General features: G+C 42.5%; 1 protein-coding gene across 1 annotated transcript; it reads left to right on the top strand.

Moving 5' to 3' along the window:
* The first annotated feature begins 1872 nt into the window (after positions 1 to 1872).
* Positions 1873 to 13524, top strand: glp2r (glucagon-like peptide 2 receptor). The gene is made up of 13 exons (XM_030755654.1): positions 1873 to 1950; positions 4130 to 4226; positions 4304 to 4408; positions 5948 to 6069; positions 6286 to 6392; positions 7097 to 7253; positions 7368 to 7527; positions 8875 to 8935; positions 9018 to 9084; positions 9302 to 9390; positions 9722 to 9860; positions 9948 to 9989; positions 12907 to 13524. The coding sequence occupies exons 1-13, from the start codon at positions 1873 to 1875 to the stop codon at positions 13267 to 13269; spliced, it is 1587 nt and encodes a 528-aa protein (XP_030611514.1). The 3' UTR covers positions 13270 to 13524.
* Positions 13525 to 13739: the final 215 nt, after the last annotated feature.

Raw genomic sequence — 13739 nt, 5'->3', positions numbered from 1 at the left:
TGCTGAAACTAAAATAAAACAACAGATATTTATCCAGTTATTTTAGCCATTTTGCTCCGCCCCCTGATCATTATGATGGTAAAAGACTCAAAGCAGCTCTCAGGTTTAGTGAAGCTCTCATAAATGGAACCTGAACAGAGCATAAACCAGGGGAGAGGTTTCAGCCATTAAGCGGCTTTGAAATGGCCGCATTTGAACTCTCACATTACCTCCTCAGCAGCCTCTTCCCTTCCTGCTGTGTCCAGCGATAAATGAGAATCCCTCCACACCACAACCCTCAGGCCATAAGTCTGCTGCTCGAAACTGCTTCACTGCTATTTAAATCTTTCAAATTTCATTGCACATATTTGATATATGTATTTTCCCTCTGGTCTAAACCTGATCTGCAGGCGCACAGTCTGGACATCCTGCCACAGCTTTATGCTGCCATGCTTATAGAAGGTAGTTTCACTGTTAGTGTGCATATCAGGGTCACTGGATTCTGTCACATTCATATCACAGAGACATTTGAAAGCTTTCTGAACATGTAACAAAAACACATCCTCACAATGAATTATTGAGGGTTTGAAAGCAGATGAGTTCGTCCCTTCATTTCTGCTTCCTTTCTTTAATCACAATCATGGAGTTTAATGTGTAAAGGAGATATTACAGTTTCTATTTGCTTTTCACTATAAAACAGTGTAAGTTCTACTAATTATCACTTACTGTAATTATCATGTAATTACTTAATTATCACTAAATGTGACAAATACACAAAAAACTAAGAAACATACATGTTCTTCATGTAATATCAGTTATAGGGTTTTATTTGGCTTGCTGTTATATAAACACATTATCTCTTTTCTTTTTAGTGTTTCCTGTTTCTGCAAAAAAGTCAAGTTACAGCTTAAGTAACGAATCAATTCATCAGCTAATATTGTTACGACTTCCTTTCTGATTGTGAAATTAGCGTTTATCAATTAAAAATAAATTACACAAGGCTATTTATTCTTAATGATGTACTGAGATGGGTTTTTAATGCAGCAACTCTGGCTCTTTGCTCTCTAATTTGCTCGTCTGTGTTTGGCTTCTGCGGCTGTTAGTTTACACTGGATCCCCCATTAGTGTCAGAAATGCTGGGTGATGCCCAGTTACTATGTGAGCTATTCAAACAGAAGGGAGGAGCTGTGTCTTCCCTCTTTGCTGCAAGTTAAGGTGGTATTTGCTTGTGTTTGCATGTGTTAATATTTTTAATGAATAAGTGCATGAGATCCCAATTAATGCTGGGTGCCCGTTTGCTCCTGTGTGATCAGTTTTCCTGGACAACAAAGTTAGTTCACGTATGTGGCCGCTTCTCCCGGGGCCTTATCTTGATTGGTTAGGAGAGGACGGGGTGGGAGAGGCGATCTGTCGGTGAGGATCCACAGGCGCGTTCAGCTGCTCTGTGTCCACAGGGAGCACAGGCAGATCCACTTCCACCTCAACCTTAGAGCGCTTCATGAACAGACGAGCTTAACGCTCCATGAAATCTGTTATTAACAGGTCAAAGGGTTCATTGAAAGAACCATAAAGTAGAGTGGAAACAATTGTTGGATCCAGGAATTTTTTAAGGAATTACAAGGATAACTGGTGCAGGTGGGAGACCAGCATTGATCAGAATTCTTGCAAATCTTCCTCCTGTCATCCCAACAAATTCCCTACAGGGCTTCTTGGAAGGAGGTCAATTTCAAATCCATCTCTTTGACGCGGTCGGGCTGGAACAGCAGTGCTAAGTGGGAGTCTGGAGCTAAAGCAAGGATGAGTGAGAGGCCCGGCGAGCACAAGGGGAAGGCATGAGGTGGCAGGAAAGTCCAGAGACCAGACACCAATAGATTTCCACGTGAACACAGCACCATGCCAACTTCACTGCCAGCCTGGCACAAGAGGACCAACCTCCTGCTCTCACTGCTCTTTATAACCTACAACCATCAGGTAAACTGTACCTGCACACACACATTAGGCTTTCCTATTAAATTTGACCAAAATGATCATTTTATAGTGCGGTATGAAGCAAGATTGTATTTCGTATTTCTCATGAAACACAGTAAAACACCGGCCCTGCTGACAGCTGACTGAGGACAGATATATAATACAGTGTGGGTTGTTTTTATCCTACTTTGACTTTTATACATTGATATGATCCCCCTGGCTCTTGTGTATTTCTGTAGCATTTACTTGCCTTTAGTGAAATGCTCAACCAACTTCCTGTGCTGGAAATCATAAAAGAGAAGATGTTTGGAGTTTTTTACACAAGGGACTAAAAGCAAAAAAAAGAAGTTTTTGACGCACAAGGAAAAAAACATCAGAGTTCATATTCATCTTCATCATGATAAGGATAATTTTTTTCTTTTTTTTGTGGAGCTGAAGGGAGTTCAGGCCCAGAGGAGAAATCCAAGCAGACAGGGAGATAGCAGCTCTTGGCTTTGCCTTATATCGCTCTGGATGGGTTCCTGACAAGACAAGCCTCAGTGAATCCAAACGCTCTCTATCAGCTGCTCACAGGAGAGAGTCTGAGAGCCGCAGGTGGCTGCCGAGCTCAGCTGCTGCTCTCATCGTGATGTGAAGGCTGGGACTCGGATAGGAGAGCCGCCGTCCTCGGCCCTGATGCTCATCTATAAAAGACGGGGGTGGTAAAAGCAGTTCTCAGGAAATACTAATATGTCTCACTAATGAGAGCAAATTAAGGAGGAATTATAATTTATGACCGAGCGCAGGACACACCCATACACACTGTTTATATCACTGAGGTGTGTTTGCACTGCTGCACTGATGCAGAGAGCTGGATTGATAAATTGCCCGTATCAATTGCAGATCACACTCAGATGAAAATGTTCCCCCCAGTAACAGAAGCTGCTCCCGATGAAATACTCCCACCAAGTGGGTAAATATGAATACTGCAATATTTACTGCACACAGGATCTGTGGGCTGCAGATGCTGCACGAGATTAAATCTTACAGTCATTAAATGGAAGAAACAGTTAAACTGAATGACGGCTGTAATTAAATCAACAATGTATGATTTTAATTTTCACATGATTTAACAATTGATTGAATTTTCACTTATTTGGGAGCAAAATAAATAAATAAATCAAACTGTCATAAATTCCTTCTGAGGGACATTTTGAGTAATGTTTATTTTTGAAGTTCATTCTGTGAGGTTTGCATCAGAAACACTGATGAACTCATTCAGATCAGTGCTATTTTGGGTTTAATATTAAATCTGCACTAATTAGTATTTTTATTTAAAATGCCCCATATGATGATGCGTAAGGTGAATGGAGAAAAGTATACTGTGTATACATTCATCAGCCACTTTATGCTGATACCTTCATTTCTCTGTGGCGTGGATTCAACGAGGAGCTGGAAACATTCCTCTGAGATTCTGCTTCACGTCAACATGACAGCATCACGTCTCTGCTCCAGATTTGTTGCCTTCACAGCTTTTTGACATCGATGGTGCGCTGTGGTCCTGAGGGCACGGACCTGTTGATCGACAAATACCACATGCAGCAGCTCCTGTGGCTGCTTGGGGCTCAGAGAAGATGAATGCCTTTCACGTGTCTCTGCAGAGGATAAAATGCAGCCAACCAGCTCAGAATTACTGATTTCTGCAGTTCTGCTTTAGATGCCTCCATCTCACCCCATCCCAGCATTCTCCTCTGTCACAACAACCCTCTGCATGTCCTCCTTCTCATCTGAGGTCTTCCTCCATATTCAACACCCCTTAACCTCTGACTTATCTCCAAACCTGAGCCGTCTCCCTGATGAACTCATTTTTGGTCACTTCTTACCATCTTCAGCTCTGCCCTCACCGTCTTCCTGAAGTTGGACCAGAACCAATCTGTACTTTCATGTAACACAAGTTTGTACCATGAGATGGTGCAGTTAGTCAGTCAGGAAAGTCATTAAGAACACAAGGGTGAGTAATTGAGGGTAGGGCTAAAAGGAAAAGGCAACATTTAATTTAATTTGTTTGAATTAAATTTAATTGAAAAAAACATTACACACACAGGATCTTTAAGGGTTCTCTTTTATGCCAACATCTTCGACTATTCTTCTCCAGATATCACGCTGAACTCGTCTCTCACTTCTTTCTCCATGTGTACTGAAGGTCACAGGGTCACTGCTGGAAAGTCTGATAGCCAAGCGAAATGAGTACTCGAAGAACTGCAATAAAACTCTGGTAGTGAGCGCACCCTCAAAAACTGGTAAGCCTCCTGCAGTGTGTTAATGATTTAGATTTTTACTATCTTTATGAACGGCTCAAACATTATTTTTATTGCAGGAAACTACTGCAAAGGAGAATTTGACATGTTTGTGTGTTGGCCCCATTCCCATTCTGGGAACGTGTCCATCCCCTGTCCTTCGTTCTTGCCGTGGATCGGTGAGGGTAAGGTTCCATTTTATCACTCTATGACTGCAGAAGCAAATAATTAAAAATAACTTCATTACACAGACCACCCTTTAAGCTTCTCCAGCTTTCACTTCATTCATTCATCACAAGACTGCACCAAAAATATCACAAACAAGTCACAGGATCGACAGTGCCGTTAAATGTCAAAATCCAAATATCTGATTCCACAGTCACACTCTCAATGTGAAGCTGCAGATCCGTAACTGAGTGACCTTCACATCATTTTCAGTTGGGTCAGGTTGGTGCCCTGTTGCAATAATCCAGAATAAAACATTCACAAACATTCACCACACTGTAGGTATCATAGTATCACTGCAATGTATTTATGACAAACTATTACAGTGTTGTCCCGAGCCGTGACAGTATCACAAAATTGTTACATCGCTGACCTGAACATAGCATGAGGTGCAGCTCCCACTCCAACCTGGGCCCCGTTCCAGGAAGCAGGTTTAGCAAACAGCTCTGGGTTCATTAACCCTAAAATGAAGGAAACTGTTCCAGAAAGAGTAACTAGGAAAGAGAAAGTTCAGAGCTCAGGCAGAGTGCAGCAAGATGCAGGAGACTGTCAGCACTGTCACGCTCATCGAACCACGTGCAGTTCGTCTTGTTGGTGTTTTAAACTGCGGGAGCCGAGGGGGCGACTATTACTTCTACAGCAATCAGAATAGTCACAATAGTTAGTGTGACCTGAGAGTAGTTAGTTCTTATTATTCTACAGAAACAGGCTCCATGTCGTTTAAGGCATTTTAGATTCTGTTTAAACTAAAGTGTTGCATCATATTGTATAAAATCGTGTCTGTTCAGATATTTAAAAATGAATGTGGTGCATTATCAAATCAGCTGTTTAAGTGGTTTATCACACACGTTAATATGAAAATGTGTGTTGAAGTCTTCACATGTTGTAGGAGTTGACCTGAATCTGCACTCTAACATCACACAGATCAGCCAACGAGATTATCAAGAGACAACTTCTCTGCTGAGATGAAAAATCAGAGTAATCACTGCTGCCATCGTTGTTTCCACACTTACTGGTGCATGTGTATATCATGTTCCCATCATAACTGATCTTGAAGCAGTGAAAGCAGAGCTGGGGGCAGTTCAACCATTTACTGTGTGTACAGTCTTGTTACAACTGCTCTGCAGTGTGTTGCCCAACTGAAGATACAATATGGTTGTAGTGAAACATGATGCACTGTTAAATTTTGATATAATTATATTCTTAGCTGTTAAACTTGCACTTCACAATAAGAGCAGGCATAGCAACAAAACTATAAGTGAATTCTCCCCGATTCCCTAACCTTTGAATTTTGGGCCAAAATGAGTCATTTTTTGTAAAAATCAGAATTTTTTTTTTTCTGATATCTTGCTAATGTTATTTACAGACTCTTCCTGCCTACCCCAAATAAATGTAAAACAATAAACCTAAAATGATGATCACCCTGCTACTCAGCCTTTCTTCTCACTGAACTGTCAGAGGAAATAATGCCAGGCAATGTTTCTTCCGATTCCCTCCAGACACTTCCAGGAGGGCACACAGAGAATGCTTGGAAAACGGGAGCTGGCGGCCGATGGAGAACTCCTCCGAGGCCTGGAGGGATGTCTCAGAATGCTGGGAGCACCATTACTTTAAAGACAAGGTGAGGGACCGGGTGTGTATCACACAGATTCAGGTCCCCTTAGGTTTTAAGGATGAAAGTGAGGTAGCCATTTCACAGTTTGTGGTTTCTAAAAGGGATAAAAGTCCTAGAAAGATCATCAGGAATTGTTTTCTTGGTTGTCCATAATCAGATGTGTTGTGCTAAAGAAGTATTGTATTGTGTTGTGTCAGTTTTATTGTATTTGTGTGTTTCCAGGAGGATGAAATACTGCGTCAGACGGCCCTCAGGCTCATCTCTGTCATCGGATACTCCTTGTCCCTGGTGTCTCTCACACTGGCCACTCTGCTAATGGGCGTACTGAGGTTAGTGGCCAGGGGGGGAGAGGTTTTTAATGCTCATGAAAATGAAGTTTATAAAGGTTTATGAGGACTTTGGTGTTAGCTTTGTAGCTGGTGTGAACTGTGACTTCATGAGGGTGGCCTGAGGTCATCAGATCTGGCAGATGGTAACATAATAACAGTGTAGTCATTTGTGCAAGATCATTTATAAAATCTAACTGCCAACCACAGACAGTGTCACTGTGATGGGATACTGGCTGCCATATATGGAAGATTTTTATTTTTATTTTTTTTTGGGGGGGGGGTAAAGGCATTTTCTGCTATTTGCATTTTTAGCAGATCGACTCAGACTTGAAATTTACTGCAGATGTTACATTTTGGCACTACATTTGGATGATAACTGAAAATATCCTTGAGGCCTAATAAACATCTCCAATATTTTATGTTACATCCATTTTCACTTGGCAGGATACAGCTTCTATAAGTAATTCTGTTTATAGACTAATTCCCTCCAACTGCAGTTCCCAACTGGACATATTTACAAGCCTATGGAAATGAGCCTTCATTGTTAATGGCATTATAAACCACAAGCATTTCCACGTGGCTGTGTGAGCCTCGATCATTTTTCATTTCCACTTATGTTGTGACATGTGCCCTCAGTAATGCTTTTACTGAGGGCACAACAAGTAAGGATCAATGCTTTTGTTGCTCCTGTATTTGCTTACCAGGAAGCTTCACTGTACCCGGAACTACATCCATATGAATCTGTTTGTGTCATTCATCCTGAGAGCTGTAGCTATCATTTCTAAAGAGATCATAATGCACCTCATGTATTCCAACTTACCAAAGGACGACCCTGGCTGGAACGCCTACTCAAACTCTACGGTACACTCGCCACTGCCTTATTTCTAAGACCAATAGTAAGGTCTCCTTATTTGGTTGTTCTTTTCGGTGGATACAGTTTTGAGACTAATCTACCTGAAACCTACACTTTAACAGATCGTGATAATCTGCAGATTGTCCAAAGTGTGCATGGAGTACTTTGTGGCCTGTAACTACTTCTGGCTCTTGGTGGAGGCCGTTTTCCTCCATACGCTGCTCTTCACTGCTGTGCTGACCAAGAGGTGTCTGCTGAAGAAATATATGCTGCTAGGATGGGGTGAGTCACAGATAAGCTATTTATGCATCTGAAGTGTCTGCTCAAAAAATTAAAGAAAAACTTTTTAATCGCATAGCATCAGTCAGTAAACCTCTGTGATATTGATGAGGTCAGTAAGTATCAGAGGGGGTTATTAATCAGTTTCAGCTGCTTTGGTGTTCATCAAATTACCAACAGGTGCACTAGAGGGGCAACAATGAGACCCCCCCCCCCCCCCCCCCCCCCCCCACCCCACCCCCAAACAGGAATGGTTTACAGGTGGAGGACACTCACATTTTTCTCTCCTCATCTTTTCTGACTGGTTTTCACTAGTTGTGCATTTGGCTAGGGTCAGAGTCACTGCTGGTAGCATGAGGTCATACCTGGACCCTACAGAGGCTGCACAGGTAGTCCAGCTCCTCCAGGATGGCACATCAATACGTGCAATTGGCAGAAGGTTTGCTGTGTCTCCCAGCACAGTCTCAGAGCATGGAGGAGACTCCAGGAGACAGACAGTTACTCTAGGAGAGCTGGACAGGGCCGGAGAAGATCCTTAACCCATCAGCAGGACCAGGATCTGCTCCTTTGTGCAGGAGGAGCAGGATGAGCACTGCAGAGCTACAAAATGACCTCCTGCAGCCACTGGTGTGAATGTCTCTGAGCAAACAATCAGAAACAGACTTCATGAGGGCGGCCTGAGGGCCTGAGGTGCCCACAGCCTGGCACCGTGGAGTCCATCTGCCATAGAATACCACAACTGGCAGGTCCACCACTTTTCCCAGGGAAAAACAAGGTCCACCCTGAGCACATGTGACAGACATGAAAGGGTCTGGAGAAGCCGTGGAGAATGTTATGCTGCCTGTAACATCGTTCAGCCGGTTTGGTGGGTCAGTGATGGTCTGGGGAGGCATATCTATGGAGGGACACACAGACCTCTGCAGGCTGGGCAACAGCACCCTGACTGCCATCGTCCCTTATTTGGCAGTTACTGCCAAATAAGGGACGATTTTGTATTTTACGGAACGGGCAGCAACCCTATCCATCAGGTATCAGGATGAAATCCTTGGACTCACTGTCAGACCCTACGCTGGTGCAGTGGGTCCTGGGTTCCTCCTGGTGCACAGACAGTATGTTTCGGTCCATTTGAAGCTGCCAGGTCTGGAAAGAGATGCCACAGGACACCATCCATCGTCTCATTAGGAGGCACACCTACTGACAGCCTACTGAGCTTAAAATGGTGAAATATTCTGGCCCAGTGTGTTCTGCTCTTAAAGACATGGATCACATTTTCATGTTTAATTTGATTCGTGTATATTTAGGTCTGATCTGTTAATGCTACAGTTTCAGCTAGCATCTCATGCTTTTCAGGAACTCCCGTCTTGTTTGTGACACCGTGGACAGTGGTGAAGATTTTATATGAAAACAAAGAGTAAGTGTCTCAATACATGTTTCATAATAAATGGATCAGTTTAACAGATCGTGGCTTGACTTGGGAAACTTTCATTGCTTAGATGCTGGTCCATCGTTAACAGAGGGTTCTGGTGGATTATAAGGGGTCCGATCACATTATCAGTGCTAGTAAGTGAAGTTTCTTAACCAGTCAAACAACCAGAGCACAGTCTCATTAGTTACAGATGTGTCATGTGGCTCCTTTGGTGCTAGACTTCAAGTGAATTTTCCCCTGATTTATGCTCCATGTAATGGTTTCTGCCTCGTGCTGGCATGTGATATTCATACTGACAGAAGACATTTAGGCTTATAATATGTTTAAGTCGTCCTTTGTTGTACATCACAGGTTATTTTCTTCATCTTTATCAAGATTCTGATGTTGCTGCTGTCCAAGCTGAAAGCAGATCAGGTTAAATTTACCGACTACAGATACAGGTATTTAAGATTGTTACTGCTTCCTCATCTAAATGTCAGGATACAAGCTCGACCTTTAGATCTATTTCCAGTCTCATCTATAAACTGGTACAATAGGCTCCCGGTTTAGCATTTAAATGTTAATCACTCACCATGTGCAGCACAAATTCAAATGTCACCCCCAAAGCTCTGGCCATAAATGTCACACTGGGGGGGGGGGGGGGGGGGGGGGGGGGGGGGGGGGGGGGGGCTCGTGTATACAAAAATGTATGCATGAGTTATAGAATCTCTCTTTTTCCTCCACTCTGTCCTTCTAAATCTCCACTGTAAATATTCTCATTCTGAACTTTAGCTTGGCCAGAGCAACACTGGTGCTGATTCCCCTGCTTGGAATCCACGAGGTGGTCTTCACCGTGCTGATAGATGAATGTGTGGAGGGGAGCAGCCGCTATGCCAGGAACTTTGTCAACCTCACCCTCAGCTCTTTCCAGGTAACACTGATAATAACAGTCATACACCTGATATAATGACTCATCGTTCACAACTGCTATTTGTTGTAAACAATCTTTTTATTTTAGGGATTCTTGGTGGCTGTTCTGTACTGCTTTGCTAATGGAGAGGTATGTTTTTCTTCTGTCAGTGTACAATAAGTACAGTTATTCAATTCAATTTCAATTTTATTTATATAGCGCCAAATCACAACAAACTGTCGCCTCAAGGCGCTTTGTATTGTGGGTAAAGACGCTACAATAATACAGAGAAAACCCAACAGTCAAAACGACCCCCTATGAGCAGCACTTGGTGACAGTGGGAAGGAAAAACTCCCTTTTAACAGGAAGAAACCTCCAGCAGAACCAGGCTCAGGGAGGGGGGGTCATCTGCTGCGACCGGTTGGGCTGAGGGGAGAGAAAGACATGCTGTGGAAGAGAGCCAGAGATTAATATCAATTAATGATTAAATGCAGAGTGGAGTATAAACAAAGTAAATAAGGTGAATGAGAAACAGTGCATTATGTGAACCCCCCAGCAGACTAGGCCTATAGCAGCATAACTAAGGGATGGTTCAGGGTCACCTGATCCAGCCCTAACTATAAGCTTTATCATAAAGGAAAGTTTTAAGCCTAATCTTAAAAATAGAGAGGGTGTCTGTCTCCCGAATCCAAGCTGGAAGCTGGTTCCACAGAAGAGGGGCCTGAAAGCTGAAGGCTCTGCCTCCCATTCTACTCTTAAGTATCCTAGGAACCACAAGTAAGCAGCAGTCTGAGAGAGAAGTGCTCTGTTGGGGTGATATGGGACTATGAGGTCTTTGAGATAAGATGGTGCCTGATTATTCAAGACCTTGTATGTGAGGAGAAGAATTTTAAATTCTATTCTAGATTTAACAGGGAGCCAATGAAGAGAAGCCAATATGGGAGAAATCTGCTCTCTCTTTCTAGTCCCTGTCAGTACTCTAGCTGCAGCATTTTGGATCAGCTGAAGGCTTTTCAGGGAGCTTTTAGGACAGCCTGATAATAATGAATTACAATAGTCCAGCCTAGAAGTAATAAATGCATGAATGAGCTTTTCAGCATCACTCTGAGAAAGGATGTTTCTAATTTTAGAAATATTGCACAAATGCAAAAAAGCGGTCCTGCATATTTGTTTAATATGTGCATTGAAGGACATATCCTGGTCAAAAATGACTCCAAGATTTCTCACAGTGTTCCTGGAGGCCAAAGTAATGCCATCCAGAGTAAGTATCTGGTTTGACACCATGTTTCTAAGATTTGTGGGGCCGAGAACAAGAACTTCAGTTTTATCTGAATTTAGAAGCAGGAAATTAGAGGTCATCCAGGCCTTAATATCTTTAAGACATTCCTGCAGTTTAACTCATTGATGTGTGTCATCTGGCTTCATTGATAGGTAAAGCTGAGTATCATCTGCATAACAATGAAAATTGATGCAGTGCTTTCTAATAATACTGCCTAAGGGAAGCATGTATAATGTAAATAAAATTGGTCCTAGCACAGAACCCTGTGGAACTCCATAATTAACCTTAGTGTGTGAAGAAGACTCCCCATTTACATGAACAAATTGGAGTCTATGAGATAAATATGATTCAAACCACTGCAGTGCAGTACCTTTAATACCTATAGTATGCTCTAATCTCTGTAATAAGATTAGAGCTTGCTTTCCTATGATATCAGGAAAAGTGTATACTAAGATCCAGAAACAAATAAATGAGATACATGCTGTTTCTTGTTTTGTTGCTTGAAACTTTAACATCTGCACTAATGAACTCAGTTTTAATACTTTCAGTCACGACTCGAGAAGGGTCTGCAGTTAAACTACCCCTACGTTACTACACGACACGTCTTACTGTAGCTACTGGTACATTAGCCAGAGGATACATTAACTAGTAGCATGACCTTAAGCTTAGTTTATGGTCACTGCAGTAGTTGTTACATGTATCAAATGTGACAACTGTGAAGTCACCACAGTGACTCGCTGCAATCTTCTCCTGAACAGCAGGCTTCCTGTACCAGCTGCATCAGCACTGGTACAGCAACAGGAGAACATGGATCAGAAAGTCACATCTTCTCAGCCTGTTGCAACATCTCTCTCTCTGTAGTTCTCTGAGCTCCTGTAATGATAAATGATTGGAAGAGGTAAAGACTGACTATGATCATCACAAAAACCGAGAGGTGCACAACAAGCCAAACTGACACCAAAGTGCAGCGTGCACCGGCAATTGTGAACCCACTTTTGGTGCACATTGGCATTCACAATGGAGACAGTGGTGACCATGAACTAGGTAGTACCCCAACCCCAACCTAATCTGACACCAACCTTAACTTACCATAAATCTGACCTGACCCAAACACAAACCGAACCTTAAAACGTCTTAAAATAAGAGAATTTGTAAGCGTTATGTGCTACTGCACATGTACAGGCAGCCCAACATGCACACATCTACTGTTTGATGCACCCACCATTACATCACCCAGAGAACTGAGCTTTGTTGCTGCTTTTTGACATCAAATGTCATGAGTGAGAGAAACTGATGGACAGTTGCACTCGTATGGCAGCGACTTCTCAGTCTCAAAGTTCCCTGCTCTGTCCTTCCTTTTGTACTCCAATGGGGACCATAATGTACATAATAAACATGATGATGTATTCAATAAGACTTGAGACCAGTGACTGAGACCATAGGCCCATCAGAGGAGTGCTTCCTGACAAACAGCAGACAACATTTTTAGGTAACTGCTAAACTGCATTTTTTTTGTCATGACTCGTTAAAGACAGAATCAGGTCTAAAAAGAGGGTGAATATTAAACATATATTTATCACCTGGCACTAACTCACTCACCAAAATAACTTTATGTATACTGAATTTTCAGCAAGTAAAAAAATAAGGTTAAATAAAAGACACGTGAAAATGTAAAAAATCTGTGCAAGAAAACTAAATTTTAAATACAAAGTTAAGAAATTACAAAAATTGAAGCAACATGTCAATATGTGCATATATGTAAGAATAACTGGGGGCTTCTATCTTTAGGTGCAAGCTGAACTAAAAAAGCGCTGGCAGCTTTTCTTGTTCACCAACCACTTTAAGGTCAGGACCTGTTTTCAGGGGGTGCCCCTAAAGCACCTGTGGAAATGTACTCGAGGACGCCACCCACGGTGCTCTCGACAGAGTGACTCTTATGACGAGGGCGGGACTTCGGCGACACACCCCCACCTGCTTCGGGTGGCCGTCCACGGAAGAGGCAGGGAAATAGGAGAAATTAAGGGTCAAGCATTGAATGGTTATGATGTGACGGGGCTTGAGTTTCTCACCAGGAAGAGTCTGTCCAGCAGTGATGGTGAGATGACGCTCGGGGAGACCATGGAAGAGATTCTGGAAGAGAGTGAGTTCTGACTGGATTACCAACCAGGTCATGTTTCCAGTGCAGTGGCCTTCTCTGAATCATGGCAACTCACAGCCAACAAGGTGGATTCAAACTGCACAGTGAGCAGGAGGTTTGAATGTATGGAGAGGAGGGGAACAGGAACCCTCGGAGAACATTTTTGCATTGAGGTTCTAATAGGTTAATGCACTGAGCATGGTTCCCAGTAAAATAAATCGTTTTCAGTCAGGGTTCATGTTACCACCTCCCAGTATGAAAGGTGTTTACTATAGATTCACCAAAGAAGCAGTCAAATATCTGAGCTTTATCCATACCTATAAATGCACCAATCTGAGTCTTATGTACTGAAAATGAATTCAGTGAATTGCACACAATTGCAGGCTTGTAATGTTCACCTGATATTAGTTCTCGCACAGTGAATGTTATCCTGTACACAAACAGCAGCGTTTATTTCTCATGCTGTAAAATGTATCACATTGTA

This window comes from Archocentrus centrarchus, chromosome 19, assembly GCF_007364275.1.
Source record: "Archocentrus centrarchus isolate MPI-CPG fArcCen1 chromosome 19, fArcCen1, whole genome shotgun sequence".
Classification (NCBI taxonomy): domain Eukaryota; kingdom Metazoa; phylum Chordata; class Actinopteri; order Cichliformes; family Cichlidae; genus Archocentrus; species Archocentrus centrarchus.
Note: the sequence above shows the minus strand (reverse complement) of the source record. Positions and strands in the feature narration are given on the sequence as shown.

Bases quoted from the DNA above. Each gene is read 5' to 3' on its own strand.
- glp2r (XM_030755654.1), top strand. From the start codon at position 1,873: ATGCCAACTTCACTGCCAGCCTGGCACAAGAGGACCAACCTCCTGCTC. The intron at 8,936-9,017 runs GTAAGTGTCTCA...TTCATTGCTTAG, and splicing joins ATTTTATATGAAAACAAAGA to ATGCTGGTCCATCGTTAACA. The intron at 9,391-9,721 runs GTATTTAAGATT...TCTGAACTTTAG, and splicing joins TTTACCGACTACAGATACAG to CTTGGCCAGAGCAACACTGG.